Consider the following 19,709-nt stretch of genomic DNA (forward strand, 5'->3'; position numbering starts at 1 on the left):
ACACCAAAGCAGAAACTCAGAGTATTGGGTTTAGCCAGGGGGCTCCCTGGGTTCTTCCCCAGCCCCTTTGCTCAGAACCAATAGTTTTCCTGCTTCCCCCTCTCCTTGCAGCAGCTGCACCCACACGCAGAGACCGAGAACACCTCCTCCAGAGTGCCTTCTGCCAGAGGTGGCGCCAAAGTCCAGCTCTCTTGTGGGACATCACCATGCAGCGAGACTGGCTAGCAATCATTTGGGTTTTCTTCAAAGGACACCGTCAGATCAAAGTTCAGTCCCAAGTTTCAGGGACTTTTATAAGACCCAAGAACTGAAATGTTTACCTGGGTTTATTTTTGTTTCAATGAGAACGTTTCCCTGCAGTGTTTGAAACCCAACATGGGAGCACTTTGCCTAGGGCATGAGACTCTGAAAGTGAAATCTACTAGGAATCTGTGATTCATAAATTTTCCTTGCCCAATTTCAGACAAATGCAAAAGGTGAACAGATAAAATACTGCAGTGAAAAGATCATCATGTCGGTTTCAATGCTCCAAGGTTTCGTTTATAAAGATAAAGAAATTTACTTTTTTTTAAATTTGTTTTTAACCTGACTGCATCCTCTACAAGCCAGTTCCAAATCCCTTGTCCCCGCCCCTTTCCCCTCCACACACACACACACACACTTAATTTTAGGTCCTGGGGTGGGAGGAGAGGGAGAGCATTTCACATCAGAAAAATCAGAGAACAAAAGCAGCCTGCCACTTTTCAGCAGGTTATTTTCACCCATACAAACCAGACTATAAAAAAAGCCACACAGCCAAACAGGGTTAATTCTATAGACATTTACAAGAATAGGACAAGTTCTGCCCATGACAACACCTTAATCAGCTGACAAGCTTTTCAGAACTTGTAAAAATGGAACATTTTGATCTCTGTTCTTAGAGGCTAGTCAGACCCCTCCCAGATTTGGAGGGAAGGGGGAGGGACATTTCCATATAGTCTATCACTGTCAGGCCAAGATTTGAAAAGTCTCCCAGTTCCAGAGATGCAGCTGCTTGAGAGCACCAAAGAAGCAAATTACTAGCAGAGCCTATTGTTTATTTTTCCTGGCAAACTGAGCCTATTCAAACCTCTAAATATTTTATTCTATTAAGGATCAAAACATTAATACAGTTTAACCCCTTGGGTCCTTGCAGCCTCCAGGCATCCCACGCTCAGAGAACCACCCCCCAAACGGTAGAACACAGGCAGGGAAGAGTACATGCTACGCTTTTGGTGGGTGGGGAAGAGTTAAAGCCAGCTTTCCCCATTTCTCATCTACTTTTTTGCTCCCTCAGCAGCAGTGTGAAGGCTCCTTTCCAGGCCTTCAGGCACAACAGCCCACCTCCCTACCCAGGCAGAGGGTAGATGCCTCAATCCAATTGCGATTGGCAGAAAGCAAGAAATAGAGTCTGTGCTGAGAGACGTGGCCCTGGGCTCCATTTTAAATTTCCCTCTCTCAGACCAGTTTTGGGAATAAGAAGAAGAGCAGAGGGGCAGGGAAGGCTGAGCTAAACTCTTCAGCTTCCAGACCCATGAGAAAGGCTTTCCCTACACTCCAAAACTTCTCCCCTATCAGGCTGCTTCACAGGTGTCACATACCCAGACCAGCCCTGTCCGAGATTTCTTGTGCATGGAGAGGGAAGGAGAAATGTATGCAAAGAGCTGCTTTCTATCCAAGATGCTCTCCAGAAAGGAAATGGATGGTTTCCTAACCAGCACACTGTATATCTACCTTGCTGAAAATACACCAAACATCCCTCTGAGCTCCTGGCCAAGCGAGATCATCTCCAGCGAATCCAGCACTCTGACACTCAAGACGATGTCCTATTCAGAAAGACAGGAGATTGCCTGCCCTGCCTTGCCCCCTCCCGCCTGGTGAAAGAGTCTCTTCCAGGGCTGCTGCTTCTCTTTCTTAGGGAAGGAGTTGGCTCCAAGGAGTATTATCCATTTTCAAGGCAGCAGAGGTGCAGCAATTGAGTCAGCTAGTACCGGATAGTGGTTCAGGTGACTTCCCAGACACAAAGCCTGCTCCGGCAACAGCAGCTAGCCATTCCCTCTGAACAGCCTGGTGCCCTGTTGTACTCGCCATGAACTTGGAGAGGGACTCCTTGGTGACCCCATTTCTTTTCTTTGCTGACATCTCTCCAACATTAACATCGGAGTCTGCTGCTCCCGTAACTGACCAGGAGGCCTGCAGGTGACAAGTCACTAACTGGATACTCACTGACCTAATTCAGAGAAGAGCGACTAAACTTGAGAAGCTCCATGTCCTGGAATGTAAATCCAGATGCACACACAAAGGGGTGCAACACTGAATAGCCAAACTCCAGCAGCTGGTTTCACACTAACAGCTTGTGTGCTACCCACTGCTGGAGGTCTCAGCTCAGAGCTGCAAACCAGCCAAAAAGGAACAGGAAACTGCAGACAAAAGGGACATGCAGGCTTAATCTTGGGGGGAAAACTGGGAGAAGCAGCAGGTAATGGAAAACCTGCACCCGAACCCTCACAGGATCCTTATCCAGAGAAAGAGGCGTTGACTTCAATGGCCAAGCTTTCCCCCTTTATTCTTCACGTTCCATGGTAAAGGGGAGGATTCTCCATCCCTTGAAGTCTTCAGATTGAGACTGGCTGCCTTTCTAGAAGATCTGCTTTAGTCAAGCAGGCTAGCGGGCTCAATTCAGGGATGACTGTGAAATTCTCCCGCCTGTGTGATACAGGAGCTCAGAACTGATGATCTAATGGGCCCTTCAGGTCTTAAAGTGCATAATAATGAAATATCCTAAAGGCAGGAAGCAAAGTGACAAGGCCCTAAATCTCTGAGGCATCGAGTGTGCAGGGAAGCTCAGAAATCCAGGAGGGCACATCTGTGTACAGGAAGGAGGAGTGGTGGCATGCCAGAGCAGCGACTAATCAAGGCATTGCTTACCAAGGAGCAGTTGTAAGTGGGAGGGATGTGCTGAGATAGCCTAGCAGGTCTAATTACACCTGCAGCAGCATTCCAGACCCTCCGCAGAAACTTGTTCTGGAGGCCGGGGAGCAGAGCACTGGAATCACTGAGCCTGGGACTCAGGGGCACGTGCCAAGTCCGAACTTCTGGCAGTTGAGTGAGAGAGACAGGAGCCTGAGCTGCCTAGCACTTCCTTGTACTGGGTAGGATGTTGTCAGGGCCATAGACCTGGTGGTGCTGAGGATGCAGACAAGCAGTGGCTGAACCTGGATTTTACATCACCCATGTGCCTTTAGACATAACCGCTCCTGATTTACATTTAAGGTGTCAGCATTAGTAAAAGCACAGAACAAACATCAAATATTCATAAGAATGACATATCCACAGATATTTCAGTTTTTAAAATAAGCTATAAAGTAAAGGTATCCGGGGCAGTTAGTGCGCCTGGATGTATCATACCAGGAGCAGTGTCAAATTTTCGGGGATAATTTGAGCCCTCACCCCCAATGAAATCAAGTCCTGAAACAAAAAAGAAAAGAAAAAGAAAAACAACCAGTGAAATTTTGGCTTGAGAACAAGTTTCATTGCCCTCATGTACACCAGTCACATTGTACCTGTGGATATTGCTAAAATTGAAGAGAGATGCTCAAGGCTGCTAAAATAGAAACAAAATGATCATGCATGACATGTTTGTACAGAACTAATCATGAAATTACACTATGGACACATTACAGCACAGAAGCAAACCTGGATCCTTCTATATGGAGTGAAGCAACGGTCTCTCCCCACCCAGTAACTACAGACTCTGTTTAGATTTACCCTTCCTACGAACACTGGTTTGGGTGTACACACAATGAAAATTTACTTGGAAAAGAAAGGTATGAACTTGCAGTAAGTAGAAGTGGTGCATTTCTATCCATTCTTTTATCCTACGCAGTGTAAACACAGACATCCTCTTGCCCCAGAGCTATGGATACTTACACAGCTCTCTGACAGTCCAGATTAATTGGCTACACTGTTTCAGACCCATTGGTAGGAGTTTCAATCAGCTAAAAAGCTGTGACCAAAATAGTGATTTTTTTGAAAAAGCTATTCCGTCTTCAAAAGAGGAACAAAATCAGACCTGCATGCTGTGAAGGTGCAATAATCCATTCTAATGAACAGCTTTGAAAGTGAGACAGAAAAATCCATTTGCTAGATTACCGTAACTACAGCATAGTTACGATATTAACCACTTCCTTACACACACAGAACCTACTCAATGGAAACTAACAAGTAACAGGACTTCAGTTGGTATTTTGGAAGGAGAATAAAAAGTTGCCATCAGTGAGCCTTATTGTTGTTTACACAATGTCCTCTGTGCAAACAGGTGTGCCAGAACACAGCCCCTGTGCCAGGAAGCAGTCAGAGGCAAGTGCGCCAGTGCCCTTCGTCAGCACCTTCACCAGCTCATAGCAGGGCAGGGCACTGCACGACTCAGGTGCTTCCAGCGTACATACTAGATCTGACTGTGCAGCTCTCACGCTTCCACTGATAACCTCAAAGTGTCAGACAGTAAAACTTACCAGGAAACCCAGTGAACACACACCGGACACTTGCAGCAAGAACAGCACTGTGCATAAGGAAAGCAGGTCACTGAATTCCTGCCCTGAATCCACAATCCATTCCTTTGCTATTTTATCCATGTGACTGAAGGGGACTTGCAAGAAACCAATTTTTGATCTAACCAGCAGGCAGTAATGGGACGGAAGCAGGGAGCTCACTCACTTGTCCCATCGTCGGGCTCAAAGCTACCAGTACTGTTCCATGTGTTGTTGCTATTCCCATAGCTCTCCTCCGTGCCAGCTGGCTCTGCATAATCAGCTGGGTTGAAAGTTCTGGAACACAGATTGGGGGGAGCACGTTTAGATTTCCTCCTAACTGCTGTGAATGAAAATCAATCACACTTAGACCAGGACATAGCTAAACGATTCCTAGCAGACCCCGTCCACTTTGTAAGACAAACCTACTGCTGTCTTAGCCATTCCAAATGCACCTCAGCACGTTACAGCTGCTGCAACGGGACAGGTACACAAACCAGCAAGGAATGACAGAACCCACCAGTTAGACTTATGCTGTCCTCTGCCCACCCCCGTGCAGAGACAAACTCACAAATGATCTTGCTTTTCTTGTTTTGTATCCAATAAAAACTTACCCCATTCCCTGGGCAGAAAATCTTCCCCCCCGCCTTCCAGAGCCACCTGTAAGAGACAAACACACATCAGTGTAGTCCTGCCATCAAACAGCAAGGCTCAGCGCTCTGTGCTGTGTGTTGATGGGAAGGTAAGTCTTTAACACCATGCTGCATTTCAGACACCCAGTGTATGACAATGTCCAGTATCTTCCTGCCTTGATAAGGCTTCAGACTGCTCCTTTTACATGCATGTGAATTACACATTAGAGGTGTAATTAGGGATAAATGATTCCAGTCACAGATTAGCTCCCCATCAGTCACAAGGCACAAATACGAGAGACCAGACTCCATATCTATAGGACATGGCCTCATCAGCAACTACCAAACAGCTCAGGTTGTTTCATGGAAAGATTTATTTTTAGACTCTCGGCAATGAGAATGAATGAGTGCTCCTCACAGAGAGGCAGCAAAGCTGCCCAGAGGTACTAGCACTTAGATTCTGCTGCTAACGAATGCCTTCCCTGAACTCATACAATAGCCACCTTTGTCTTAGTTCCCCCCCACCTGTAAAATGGGGTAATATTTAACTAAGCCTCCCAGGTAGGGTCTGAGAACTAGCTAATGGCTCTACTGTGCTTACCAGATGCAAAGCAATATGTAGGTGCTAAGCATTAACATAAGAATAGAGATGAAAAATATTTACTGTCCGTGACTTCTATTCAGCCCCTCAAGACCTCTCTACAGAAGAGCTTTTTGAAGTCAATGGGAAATAGCTACATCAGACCCACCACCCAGCACACAATCCCCCTTTGTGTACCTCTGCCTCGTCCGCGGCCCCGTCTCCCTCTCTCTGTGCCTCTTCCAGAGGAGCCTCCACTCTTACCACCATCCAGTCCATTCTCCTGGCCTCGAACTGAAAGACAGAGATGACACGAGGACAACTGCCATCATTATTCTGGACTCAGGGAAGGAAACCCTAAGGCACGTGGTGGGGGTGGCGTGGGAAGCAGAGACAGAGCTATAGATGCTACGGCACCATGGTTTACTCCTGTGAGTGCCGTCTGGCAGCTATGGCGTGAATCCGTCGCCCAGGGACCCAGCACCAGGTGGGACCCTGCACACATACAAGAGGATGGGTTTTGTAGTCATTTTTCTAGACTTATGAGCTTTAGCACGAACATCAGCACAACGCTTTAAGTGCCTGCCATGTACCATGATAGTTATAGTTGCTATTAAAGGGCAGGATCATACACTCTCTTCCACGGCTGGTGCCTCGGCCTCGTCTCGGTGGCCCGCCACGTCGCCGGCTGTAATCCCGATCCCTGTCCCGGTTCTCTTTGCCTTCTTCGCTGGGTTCTGTCTGCCCGCTGTCCTTCTGCCCCGAGACTCCTTTCTTCTTGCCAACCATTTCCCAGGAATGCTGAAGTTTAGCAGAGGGGGAAAGAAGTTCATCATTTGAGCAACACGGATGCAGACTACAGGCATAATTTAACATCCTGGGGAGAATATAATGAAGGAAGACAGAAAACTGTGCCAATAAAGCAAGATGGGCACTTATCCAAAGCGTCACCTCACAGACACTGCTCACTTCCTTTCCACTGTCTGAGCTGACAGGCTACTGGCAGCTTGCACTGTCACCCACCCACCCAGGAATGCTTGTTCCTCAGTTTGCATTCCTTCATTTTAAGTGATGTTCGACTGAACCCTGAAGGGCTCAAGTTTGCCCTTTGAACAGACCCAGCATGGACAAGACAGGCCCCTCGCCTGCTGACTTGCAGGCAGTTGTACAGGGCTGGGGGGTGCTGTTTTGGTTTAGCCCATCTCAGAGGCCAATCGACGATTTGAGCTGTGCTTGCTCTTATAACCCAAACAGCTCGGCCCCAGGAACTGAAGAAAGAACCATCATCTCTTTTAAGTCACTCCACATGTTGGGCAATTTGACTTTTCTCTGCTGCCTGAGACCTCCTCAGGCTACAGCCCCCCAGACAGGGTTCTCACTTGCCCTCATTTAAGGCAAGTGAAGTGATTTCGCAATAGCCAGAGAAACTTTTAAAAAGTCCCAGTGATCACTCAGCTCATTACCTAGGGATCTTGGGCACAGATCTGCGCTAGGTCACTCATCCCAGAGAAGACCCAATTAAAGGACTGCTAGACAAACATTATGTTAGCTCAGTCATTTGAAAGTAATGTTTTGGCTGTAACGGGAGCAAGGAACTGCCTGAGTTTTTTAGCAAGACAACCAAAAAAGGTGTCACTTACTTGGGCTCCAGTATCTGCCCACATAATATGTTAACTCTGGAAATTACAAAAAAATCCCAGGGTACTTGCTGTTCCTACCACACAGGCATCTCTACACACCTGCCTTGTTCCAGGGAGGAGAGTATTGTGGGAGACACCAAAACCCCCCTGAACAGGAATGCTCAAGTCATTCTGAGTTTAATTAAACAACACGTCACCACCTCATCCCAATCACCCAATAGTTTTATTTCATGCCAGTATGAAATGGTTTCACATTCATTTTGAACCAATGCTATACGCTGTTAGCACAATTAACACTGAGTCACAAGTCATTGACACACACCTGAAAACATGACTTGCTGACTATTGAACAGCTGGCCGTGGATGGCAACACAGAGAGTGTGGCAAAAAAGCTTTTAGGCACACAGTGGCCTCAAACCAGAGGAGTCTGTCTCTCTCTTCACAGGCAACTGACTGAGAAGGAAGTCAGGATAGTATTTACTTTGTACAGTACAACAATCAAACTCAGAACTAATATCCTGTCTGCTCTTCTAGCCTCTGGAGTGTGGCTCGTTCCAATACTACTCCATTAAGCAAGTGAGCCAGCACTCACTACCTTTAGGGCATCTTTGAGACACTCATTATCAATGGTGCATCATCCTAACAAACATCTTTTCACTGAGTTGTTCAGCAGAAGTTGAACTCAGACCAGGAGAGGCTCAGAAAGCCTTCACCAATTTCAGTGCAGATGAAGACTCTGCTCAGATCAACGCAGGTGGCAACCTGCAAGCCCCCATGGCACTGCAGACTAAAGAAGTGGCTGGCACGGAGAGGGTTTTACCGTGCCAACGCTGGTCCTGCCTTTGCAAAGCTACTGCAGTGACTGTCTGGCATCTCACACTGCTGAGTGCCTCAGCTGCCATGTAAAGGAAATAGGGCATACCTTCAGATTTGATATAACCCACAACATTAATTTCTTAAATGAACGAGTGAAAATAAACTGCTAAGATTTTAATGGCCCATCAGTTTTATTGGAAGAAGCCCTGGAAATGATTCTGGGTGAAGCACAGAACCACAGCTAAGATTTGCCTAGGTTAGATGTACTCCTGTTACGTTTAAAATGAGTTTACAGCTAATGGACAACCAGTTCTTGCAGGCTTCTGGGCAGAACGGGCTGGTCCTTAAACCCACATGGCTCCGTGACGAGAAGGAAGCATCCACCACGTGGACAGTACAGAACTCAGTAGATTCCAAAGCATGTGGGAGTTCACCAATTGGGAGGAGAGATGTTATGCAGAATACAGATGGCAGGGACATACAGTTCAGTAATCAGAACATCCTTTTTTTTTTTTTTTTTTTTTTACTTATTCCCAATTAAATTTGTTCCTCTCTAAGGTGCCACAAGGAATCTTTGTTTTTTGGATCCTTTTTTTTTTTTTTTTTTTTTTACTTTTAATTGAAAGAAACCCAGCTAATGCACCACACACTAAAGTGAGAGTCTCAACCCCAGTAGAGCTAGGGAATCTGGTTAAGATCAGCCTTCCAATACCAACAATACCTCACTGTCCCCAGATAGGCAAGCTCTGACCTTCAGCTGCAGTTTGGCAGGGCCTTTGACATTATTCACTGATATTGATTCTGTTACAACTGATGAAACTGTTTGGGCTCCTTTACACAGAGGTGATGGACACTCCCTGGCGCTAGGTGGGAGGCTTCATTTGGGCAGATACCTACTGAGAGGTTCATGCTGAGGAGAGCTAAGTGTGAGAGAACATGGGCACTCACATGAACCATGGAGCTCAAGTCTAACTAGCAGACACACTGCACCTAGCAGCGCTGGACCCTAGCATGCTACAGTAGGAACAGCCCATGCAATGGCGAACGCATTAGCTGAGAGACACGGGATTGCACCAAGATCAGGGTAAAAACCCAGGGCCAAAGATGTTAAAGTTCCAGAGACACAGAAAGAAACAGAGGTTTACACTAGGTTACTTACTTGCTTCCTTTGAGGCTGTCAGATGACTGCACCTTGATCTGTTCCCCAATGCACAAACAGGAAAGGCCGTTAAACAAGCCAGGGCATGGCCCCCCATTACAGGTACCCTGCACTCTTAACTGTCGGGGTCTCCTGACTGGCACTGTACAGACAGCACTTTCCAAACTACCCCGTCCCATGTGCTCTGCAGGCGCCACTTAGCAGTATCACCTGGCGATCACTAGCTCCAACCAGGCTTCACATAACCACCTTTTTGCTAATCAAAGCTGAAGAAGCCTGTCCTACCGTGTCCGGATTCCCCTCCAGCAGCACGTTGATGGCTCTGTTGACATCCCCGTTACAGTCGTGCAGCGCAATTACACACTCATCTTGGTTCTTGCCCGTGATATCAATCAGCTGTGGGGAGGAAGAGGACACAATCAGCTCATTCCAAACCCAGAGAGGACTGACACCTCCTTAGAGCTAAGAAATGCCTTGGGTTTGAGAGGAGAGAAAACCTGTAATTGCAGAAGAGAAGAGTTCCCAAGAAGTGTCCAGGCGTGGATGTCTCCTTGCTGTCCCTTAGTTTAACTGTGTGGCCCAGAACATACACTGGGGGGCCAGAGAAGCCCAAAGTGACTCCAGGTGTTGGCCAAAGGCCCTCACAACAAAAGGGCAATAATGCCACAGAGAGAACTGAAGGGCTGATGGCTCATCTTCGTGAGCTCACATGTGGGACACAAAAGCTTTGGTATCTGCCTCCTCTGACCAAGGCAGCTTATTATCCCAACGGCAGCTCTCCCTGGGTGTGCCCCACTGCAGAGAGTTCTCTTAACAGAAGGAACAAGATGACAATGAAGGGCAGACCTTCTGGCCTGGCAAAAGTATTGGAGTTAGCTGCCCTTTTGACCTGCTTCCCCCCAGCTCTGCTCTAGCTTATTTCAGAATTGCCATTGATGTTCACAGCCTCAGGTTCAACACAGCTGGCACTTCAGCTCCTGGAAACAGAGCTGCCAACCTCCACTCTAGCTCGAGACATTGCTCAACCCTGAGTTCTCCCTACTCACTTGTTTCACCTTCTCCTCAAAGTCAGCATCGTTGTGGTCCGAAATCATCTGTGCAAGTCGAATCTGTTCTGCAGTAGCCTAGAGAGATTGTGGATGATAACGGAGGAGGATTAGAGCTCTGCATTTCAAACTAACTCTCTTCTAAGCACTTACAGCTTCCTTGAGAACACCAGTAAGGAGTGGGGGGAAGAGGGTCACACAGGTGGGAGGTCTCAAAGTGGAGATAAAGACGAAAGAGAAGCAGGTGGCGAGGTCTGGAGGAGAAAGAAATGCCACTGAACCTGTGTGAGCCAACAATCTCACAATGAACTAGCTTCCCAGGACAGATCCCTTAATACAGGCAGAAATAAGAACCTCAAAGCAAACTCTGCAAGTGGCACATCAGCCAGATGGGTTTACCTACAGTGACAGAGAGCAGTCTGGAAAATGCAGAGAGGTTCCAGCTCAGACTCTCACTTGAACACACTGAAGCAGTGACCGCACTGTCAGAGAGCCCCTGGTTAGCCTGTCCACCTGCCTCTAACCACAGCGCACTTCAGCACAGAGGAAGTTGTTCTAGGAGGTATGTTAGGCTAATGGTTCTCAGCCAACGTCCGCAACCCTCTGGGGGTCTGCAAGCTGGTTTCAGGGGGTCATAGGGACCTGTGGCTGAGGCAAAGTGCTGAAACTAGGAGCAGAACTGCAGGGAGCCCCAAGCCATGGCACCCCAGTGAGGCTGAAGCCCGGAGCGCCAGTGCCCACACGAGGAAGAAGCCGTGAGGGCCTCCCCAGAGCCAAACCCCCACCCATAGCTGTGAGCCCGTCCACCCCACGGCCATCCCATGGCTGATGTCCAGAGCATGGAGCCCCCTCCCCCCACGGCTGAAGCCCCAAGTCCCACAGGACTAAAGCTTCAAGCCCCCCCCTCCCCACCGAAATATATCCAGTCACTGAAGCCAGGAGCCCTGAGTGCCCCCCATCCCTGCTGGGGCCTGGAGTTTTTATGGGGGGCAGGGGAGCTCTGAAAGAAAAAAGGTTGAGAACCCCTGTGTTAGGCCAAGCCCAGTTATTAGTCAACTGCTTGGAGCAGCTGAAGGCACCAGGTCTCCACCTCCAAGTCAACTGGTTTCCATGGACACTCCCTTACCTGTGGCCGCTGCTTGTGCTGTGTCTGGCTCTGTGTCTGTGTCTGCTCCCAGTTCCCCCGGGCTCGGTTAGTGCCCACCGATGTCATCATTTACAGTATATACAAATAACAGTATTTACAAGGTAGAACTCTGCGGGGGGGAGGTTGGGGAGGAGAGGAGAGAACAGAACAGACTATTAGAAACTGAAAACAAAAGGCAGCACCAAGACTCTGGATACTGAGTGGGTGGGACGCCAAAGTAAAGTTTATACCCCAACTCCATCTCCAAAGATGTAAAACCAGAAGGCCACCCACCTTTTCCCATTTACTGAAGCCCTGACACGTAGTGTGTCATATCTAAAAGGTACAACACTGAACCCGTGCTGAGATCTCTCTGCGGGAACAGCCCAGGAAGATTGCCTCCCATCCCCTCCTGCCCCCCAAATCTAAGTGACTAAGTCTTAGGAGCAGAAATACTTTTCTCCCTGGTAGGAGGCAGCCTTTAACATTCCACAGCTCAGATGCAAGAGGCTGAGGAATATAAATTCGCATTAGTCAACACCGATCCTTCCATCTACATGGCCTGGAGGCACCTCAGTGCTACCATGATGGACACTTTATAAGTGCACAAAACGAACAGCTCAAAGCCCCAAGACAATCAGCTGAATCTCTGTTCTCATTGCTTTCATCCTCTGCTCTCACAAGTTCAACTCTCATCCCAGAGAAAGGTGGGGAAGCGACTCCCCAAGTCAAGATGTTTCCAAGATGATACCAAACTGGGAGGGATTGCAACAGCTTTGGAGGACAGGGCCATAATTCAAAATGATCTGGACACATTGGAGAAATGGTAAACAAGATGAAGTTTAATAAAGACAAATGCAAAGTGCTCCACTTAAGAACAAAAAATCAGTTTCACACATACAGAATGGGAAGAGACTGTCTAGGAAGGAGTATGGCAGAAAGAGATCTAGGGGTCATAGTGGACCACATGCTAAATATGAGTCAACAGTGTGATACTGTTGCAAAAAAAGCAAACGTGATTCTGGGATGCATTAACAGGTGTGTTGTAAACAAGACACGAGAAGTCATTCTTCCGCTCTACTCTGCGCTGGTTAGGCCTCAACTGGAGTATTGTGTCCAGTTCTGGGCACCGCATTTCAAGAAAGATGTGGAGAAATTGGAGAGGGTCCAGAGAAGAGCAACAAGAATGATTAAAGGTCTTGAGAACATGACCTATGAAGGAAGGCTGAAAGAATTGGGTTTATTTAGTTTGGAAAAGAGAAGACTGAGAGGGGACATGATAGCAGTTTTCAGGTATCTAAGAGGGTGTCATAAGGAGGAAGGAGAAAACTTGTTCATCTTAGCCTCTAAGGATAGCACAAGAAGCACTGGGCTTAAACTGCAGCAAGGGAGGTTTAGGTTGGACATCAGGAAAAAGTTCTTAACTGTCAGGGTGGTTTAACACTGGAATAAATTGCCTAGGGAGGTTGCGGAATCTCCATCTCTGGAGATATTTAAGAGTAGGTTAGATAAATGTCTATCAGGGATGGTCTAGACCATCTTTGGTCTTGCCATGAGGGAAGAGGACTGGATTCGATGACCTCTCAAGGTCCCTTCCAGCCCTACAATCTACGAATCTATGAAAACATTAAACGGGTTTGTGGGCTTGGTTGGTTTGTTTGAAATAAATAGAGCTCTCCTTTTCAAACACAAACCCAGTTCATTTGGGCTGTGACTTTGTTCTACGAATATTAATTTTTCATCTATAACCCAACATACTCCGGAAAGAAAAGTGCTATAAATATCATCTGAGGGATTCCAAAACCCTTCAAAAATCTATGCAGGATTCAATCACTTCGCCCATGACTAATGTAGGGCACAGCAACTAGCAAGATGCTCTCAGCAATGCTATACAATAATTTCAGGACTTCCTGTCCAGATATAGTTCAGCACAGAGAACAGATTACAGTCAAATTAAATGGCAAATCCCTACACCCCCAATGCAAGGAAAGTCCAGCAGTGACAGTAACACCTTGTGCAATCTCACCATAGCGAAATAGTTCCAAAGAATAAGGAATGCCAGGTACATTCAAAAGCACCAAGCAGGATTTCAGTTATTTACCAGCCTCTGAACCAAGTAATCTTGCACTTAATACTTTACCACTGGGGTAATAAGGCTATCAACTCTGCCTCTGGAGCAACAGGCCCTTCACTAGCAGCATGCGGGACTTCCCTAATCTAAGAAGGAACAAATAATACCCGCAGACAGATATTTAGCTAGGAAACCTCAGCAAGAGAAACAAGTGATCAGTATCTTGTCTGAAACCTTCTTCATCGAGATCAATTGTGTCCCCTCAAGTGGGAACCAATGTACTATAGGAGGGTGGGAGCGAGTGAAAAGCCTCTCAGCATGAGGCAGTGCTAAGGGATGGGAAATCTAAATCTTCAAAGACAGTGACCAGACACAGTGCAACTAGATCTTTCCTTTGGAGCACATAGCAGAGGCCCCTAAAGTTAGTTTTGCATTGTGTTTGTAAACCTGCAATACTATTTTGCTGCTCCACTGAGAGGTGGCCTGTACCAGCTTCTGTTGTTCACCTGAATCTTTCCTGCAACTTCCCACAAAAGGTCAAATCATCCACCTCCTTGGGATATCACGTCTTGCAGCTCTTTAAACATACAGACTCCTAAATAATACTGATTTTTCAGAACTTTTTTAAACTTCCAGATCATGCTCAGTTCCTTCAGAAATAAAATCTGTTACCTGTTTGGCAAGTCTGCAAAAATCTTATTGCCAAATAACGTTTGACACACAAATCACCTCAGCACTCCTGAGTTCTAAAGCTCAGACTGATACCCTCTGACAAATCACAACCTCTGCCTCGCTTTTCCGGTCTGTAACGTGGGTAACAATCACCTGCCTTTGTTGTTGTTATTTGCATTACCTCAGCACTTAGGAGTCCCAGTCATGGACTGGGACCAACTCTCCTGCACACTATACAAAAACAGAACAAGAAGATACTCTCTGCCCCAAGCACCTTAAAATCCAAGTGTAAGAGAAGAGATGGATACACACAGAGGGGGAGCACCAGGTAACAATGAGACAATATTGGTTAGCATGGGAGGCTGCTGTCTCACTGCACCAGGAGCCTAACCATTGCCAAGTGTTTTGTAGGCACCACTGCAAAGGGCAGTATGTGGCTGGGGGGTTGAAGACGGATAATGAGGTAGCTTGGGGGGACCTACCTTAAAAGTGTAGCTGTGAGGACTCGTGTTTGTGATGTGCTGCAGAAATGCTGAGCATTACAGACATTTCTTGTTGTGTTAAACATACTACATGCGTAAGATCCGGCAGTGAGAGTGTGTGCACGGCACCATTAACTTTCAGACTTTGTGAATAACATTTAGCCTCATCAAGTTCCACCTTCCCTTCTGTCATAAACAGATGGTTAAGGGTTAATTTCACTTACCTGTAAAGGGTTAAGAAGCTCAGTAAACCTGGCTGACACCTGATCAGAGGACCAATAGGGGGACAAAATACTTTCAACTCTTGGTGGAGGGAAGTCTTTGTTTGTGCTTTTTGTTTTGTTCCTCGTTCGCTCTTGGGACTAAGAGGGACCAGACGTACACCCAGGATCTCCAAATCTTTCTAAATCAGTCTTTCATGTGTCAAAATTGTAAGTAATAGCCAGGCAGGGCGGATTAGTCTTATGTTTGTTTTCTCAACTTGTAAATGTTTCTTTTTGCTGGAAGGATTTTTACCTCTGTTTGCTGTAACTCTGAATCTAAGGCTGGGGTTGGGGGGTCCCCCTCTGGTTTATATGAATCTAAGTACCCTGTAAAGCATTTTCCATCCTAATATTACAGAGATAATTTTTACCTTTTCTTTCTTTAATTAAAAGCTTTCTTTTTAAGAACCTGATTGATTTGTCCTTGTTTTAAGATCCAAGGAATTGGGTCTGAACTCACCAGGGATTGGTGGGGGGAAAGGGAGACTGTTCCAGAAACTCAAGTAAACAGTCCATGCTAGAGGAGCAAATACAGCCTTCAGAAAGTTGGTCAGCGCACGAGCACCACGCGCTCTCAGCCTTCTAAAATCCCGTTTGTTGTAAGGCAGGATTTTACAACGAACTCTTCTGGGTGATAAGCAGAAAACTGCATGCTCAAAAACAGTTGGGTATCAACTACGTAAGGTGTAAGTCTTAGCTTTAGCCATAATATCCATCGCAATCTGAGTAAAAACACAAAAGACAGGTTGGGGAAGCCTTCACATGGGGGATGGCAAAAACGCTTAAAAAAACAACACAATTTATGCCCGTCTTGTAAGATTGCAAGAGTGGAAAAGCCCAAACCAGGTTCAAAGCCATCTCAGCCATCCAAATTAGGTCCATTCAGCAAGTAGCTGTGATATTCTGGGTCCTTTCCAAAAAAAAAAACCGGGAAAGCAGTACATACTGACTTCACGGTTTGCTACCAATGCCAGACAGTAGACTCTAAGCAACACCAGGGCTAAAACGTGCTGCAGCCTTCAGCAAACATTCTTCCAGGTTAGGTTGGCCCTCGACATCTTAGCATTGTGGAATATTTCCTGCACGACATGAAAAAATCTGTGCGGAAGCTCATGGTGAATTACTTGGTTGCCACCCCTACCACATCAAACCAACCTGGGGTGAGGAGATTTAATGAACTTTGGGGCCATGATACGTAAATCATACGAACACTCAATAATTCGGAACCTAGCGTTGCAGCAGTTGCTTTTTGCCTACAGGCGTACCCTCAATAGTTTGTTTCACCATTCGAATTGTGTATGGCCACAAGGTTAAGGGCGCATTAGTTGGTGAAGGCAGCATGGGAGGGTTTACGCCTTCTCCAGGACTAACATTCTAGACTTTGTAAGCAACTACAAAACACTCCAAACTCTTAGCCTATGCTAAAACAAACCTAAAGATATGCTCAGAACGAATTCCCACCTACAAGGCAGGTGATGATACTGAGGCCTTCTTAGAAAATTTTGAAAGGACTGCCATGGGTACAACATCCCTACAGACCAGTACATGATAGAGCTGAGGCCACAGCTCAGTGGACCCTTAGCAGAGGTGGCGCTGAAATGCCTAAGGAACACATGAATGATTATGAACTTTTTCAAACCAAGGCCAGAATCAGAATGGGGCTAACACCTGAGCATGCCCCGGTCGGTGGTTCAGAGCCCTAAGGTGGAACCCAGATGTGTCATTTACCTGACATGCCTACCACACTGGAAAGAATTGGATGCCTGGATATCAGGGGCAAATGCTAACTCTCTGGAAGAGCTGTTCCTCCTAATGCAAATGGAACAGTTCTTAGAGAGTGTTCCTGAGGAAATAGAAAGGTACATCCTAGATGGGAAGCCCAAAACTGTAACCGAGGCAGGGAGATTGGAGCCAGATGGGTGGAAGTGGCAGAAAAGAAAAAAAAACTACTAGCAAGAGGAGCGAATATCAGAGGGGGCAAACAGAAAAAAATAAACCCTATCACCGGGGCAACCCAAGACCCCACCTACAACCCAAGGAAAGCCCCAGACACCCTATTGTCCCACCTCACCAGTCTCCAGCAACCCACCTCAGCCCAGTGACCAGTCAGCTGGGAGATGTTTTAAATGTAATGAACTGGGACATATAAAGGCCAACTGCCCAAGAACCCCAACCGAGTACAGTTCATTATATCACCCTCACACCAAAAGATCCCCAGGCCCAGATGCCTCTCAAATACCCTCGGAGCGAAGGGAAACCTTGAGAGTGGGCGGAAAGAAGGTTATCGCGTGGAGAGACATCGGGGCACAAGTGTCAGCTATCCACCAATCCTTAGTGGACCCCAAATTCATCAACCCAGAGGCCCAAGTGACAATTCACCCATTCATGTCAAAATCTGTAAACTTGCCTACAGCTGAACTGCCTGTCCAGTACAAAGGGCTGGTCAGGAATGTGGACTTTTGCAGTCTATGACAATTATTCCATCCCCATGCTACTGGGGGAGACTTGGCCAACCAGGTGAAGTTGGCCAAGAGGGTGGGAATGGTCACACGCAGCCAGGGCAAGCAAGTTTCCAGACCCCATCCCCTGTTCCTGAGCCATCCACAAGGGCCCGTCTGTGTTACCAGAGACCCAGACAGAGGTGGTGGAACCAGATCCCCTGCCAACGACTGCAACAGCCATAGTGCATCCAGTCCCAGAACCGGAACTGGAAAAGCAACCAGCACCAGAACCGTTGCCAGCACTGTTGACGCCAGCGCTTGCAAACCCATCTACAACCCAACACCAAAGGGCACCAGCGGGCCTGAACTGGCAGAAGCAGCAGACAACCCTACCCAAGAGGCTCAGCCAGAGCCTGAAATATCACCTAGTGCACCAGCGGAAAGCGGTTCACAATCAACGAAAACAACCCATCACCTACATCGCTTCCAGAGGGACCAAGCCCAAGTCCACAGTCTAAGGAGGAACTGACGTCTCCAGCCTCAAGGGAACAGTTCCAGGCTGAGCAGGAAGCAGATGACAGCCTTCAGAAAGCTTGGGCAGCGGCACGGAGCACCCCACCGCCTCTCAGCTCTTTCTAACTGATCCCCGGTTTGTTGTAGAACAAGGACTTTTATACAAGGAGACTCTTTCTGGTGGACACCAGGAAGACTGGCATCCTCAAAACAGTTGGTAGTTCCAACTAAGTACCGGGGAAGTGGAAAGCTCTTTAAGCTTAGCCATGATCATCCCAGTGGCCATTCTGGGGTGAACAGAACCAAAGACAGGTTGGGGAAGTCCTTCCACTGGGAGGGATGGCATAGGACGTTGCTAATTATGTCCGGTCTTGTGAGGTGTGCCAAAGAGTGGGAAAGCCCCAAGACCAGGTCAAAGCCCCTCTCCAGCCACTCCCATAATTGAGGTCTCATTTCAGCGAGTAGCTGTGGATATTCTGGGTCCTTTCCCAAAAAAGACCCCCAGAGGAAAGCAGTACATACTGACTTTCATGGACTTTGCTACCCGATGGCCAGAAGCAGTAGCTCTACTCTAAGCAACACCAGGGCTAACAAACTGTCTGTGCAGGCCTTAACAGACATTTTTGCCAGGTTAGGTTGGCCCTCCGATCCACATCCTTACAGATTCAGGAACTAATTTCCTGGCAGGACCATGAAAAATCTGTGGGAAACTCATGGGGTGAATCACTTGGTTGCCACCCCTTACACACCATCAAACCAATGGCCTGTGGAGAGGTTTAATGGAACTTTGGGGGCCATGATATGTAAATTCATGTAAATGAACACTCCAATGATTGAGATCTAGTGTTGCAGCAGTTGCTTTTGCCTACAGGGGCTGTACCACATCCCAGTTTGGAGGTTTTCACCATTTGAACTTGTGTATGGCACGAGGTTATTAGGGCCATTACAGTTGGTGAACAGCAGCAATGGGGAGGGGTTTACGCCTTTTCCAGGAACTAACATTCTAGACTTTGTAAGCAACCTACAAGCACCCTCCGACACTCTTTAGCCCTTGCTAAAAGAAAACCTAAAGGATGCTCAGGAAGAGTCAGAAAGAGCAAAAGGCCTGGTATGATAAACATACCAGACAGTGTTCCTTCAAAATAGAAAACCAGGTTATGGTCTTAAAGGTGTAACAGGCCCATAAGATGAAAGTGTCATGGGAAAGGCCATTCACGGTCCAAGAGTGCCTGCAAGCTGTTAACTATCTCATAGCATTCCCCACCTCAACCCTAAAGCCTAAAGTGTACCATGTTAATTCTCTCAAGCCCTTTTATTCCAGAGATTTAAAGGTTTGTCAGTTTACAGTCCATGGAGGAGATGACGCTGAGTGGCCTGAAGGTGTCTACTACGAAGGAAAAAATGACGGTGGCGTGGAAGAGGTGAACCTCTCCACAACCCTGGCACGTCTGCAGCGGCAAGATCAAGGAGCTGTGCACTAGCTTCACCCCAGTGTTCTCAGCCACCCCAGGACAGACTGAACGGGCATACCACTCCATTGACACAGGTAATGCTCACCCATTTAGAACCCCACCCTACAGGGTGTCTCCTCATGCCCAAGCTGCTATAGAACGGGAGATCCAAAGCATGCTACAGATGGGTATAATCCGCCCCTCTAACAGTGCATGGGCATCTCCCATGGTTCTAGTTCCCAAACCAGATGGGGAAATATGCTTTTGTGT

The 19,709-nt window shown here is 47.2% G+C and overlaps 2 protein-coding genes across 21 annotated transcripts in view; one reads left to right on the forward strand and one right to left on the reverse strand.

The window, feature by feature from the left end:
- UBAP2L (ubiquitin associated protein 2 like) overlaps positions 1-11,701 on the reverse strand; it is a 40,095-nt gene extending 28,394 nt beyond the window's left edge. For 8 of the 20 annotated variants that reach the window (XM_032793694.2, XM_075071022.1, XM_032793691.2 and 5 more), the window contains exons 1-8: positions 11,547-11,701; positions 10,421-10,498; positions 9,660-9,770; positions 6,353-6,560; positions 5,958-6,053; positions 5,162-5,207; positions 4,735-4,844; positions 3,427-3,486 (exon numbers count right to left, since the gene is read on the reverse strand). In XM_032793694.2, coding sequence (XP_032649585.1) covers positions 3,427-3,486; positions 4,735-4,844; positions 5,162-5,207; positions 5,958-6,053; positions 6,353-6,560; positions 9,660-9,770; positions 10,421-10,498; positions 11,547-11,636 — 799 coding nt within the window. In that variant the 5' untranslated portion in view covers positions 11,637-11,701. The remainder of the gene's footprint in view (positions 1-3,426; positions 3,487-4,734; positions 4,845-5,161; positions 5,208-5,957; positions 6,054-6,352; positions 6,561-9,659; positions 9,771-10,420; positions 10,499-11,546) is intronic. The other 12 variants (XM_032793704.2, XM_032793700.2, XM_032793702.2 and 9 more) reach the window with 6 other exon arrangements.
- Positions 11,702-11,792: 91 nt separating this feature from the next.
- NUP210L (nucleoporin 210 like) overlaps positions 11,793-19,709 on the forward strand; it is a 121,741-nt gene continuing 113,824 nt past the window's right edge. The window contains exon 1 of the mRNA XM_075071017.1: positions 11,793-12,584. The gene's annotated coding sequence lies outside the window, so the exon portion shown is untranslated. The remainder of the gene's footprint in view (positions 12,585-19,709) is intronic.

Source organism: Chelonoidis abingdonii, chromosome 11, assembly GCF_003597395.2.
Source record: "Chelonoidis abingdonii isolate Lonesome George chromosome 11, CheloAbing_2.0, whole genome shotgun sequence".
NCBI lineage: Eukaryota > Metazoa > Chordata > Testudines > Testudinidae > Chelonoidis > Chelonoidis abingdonii.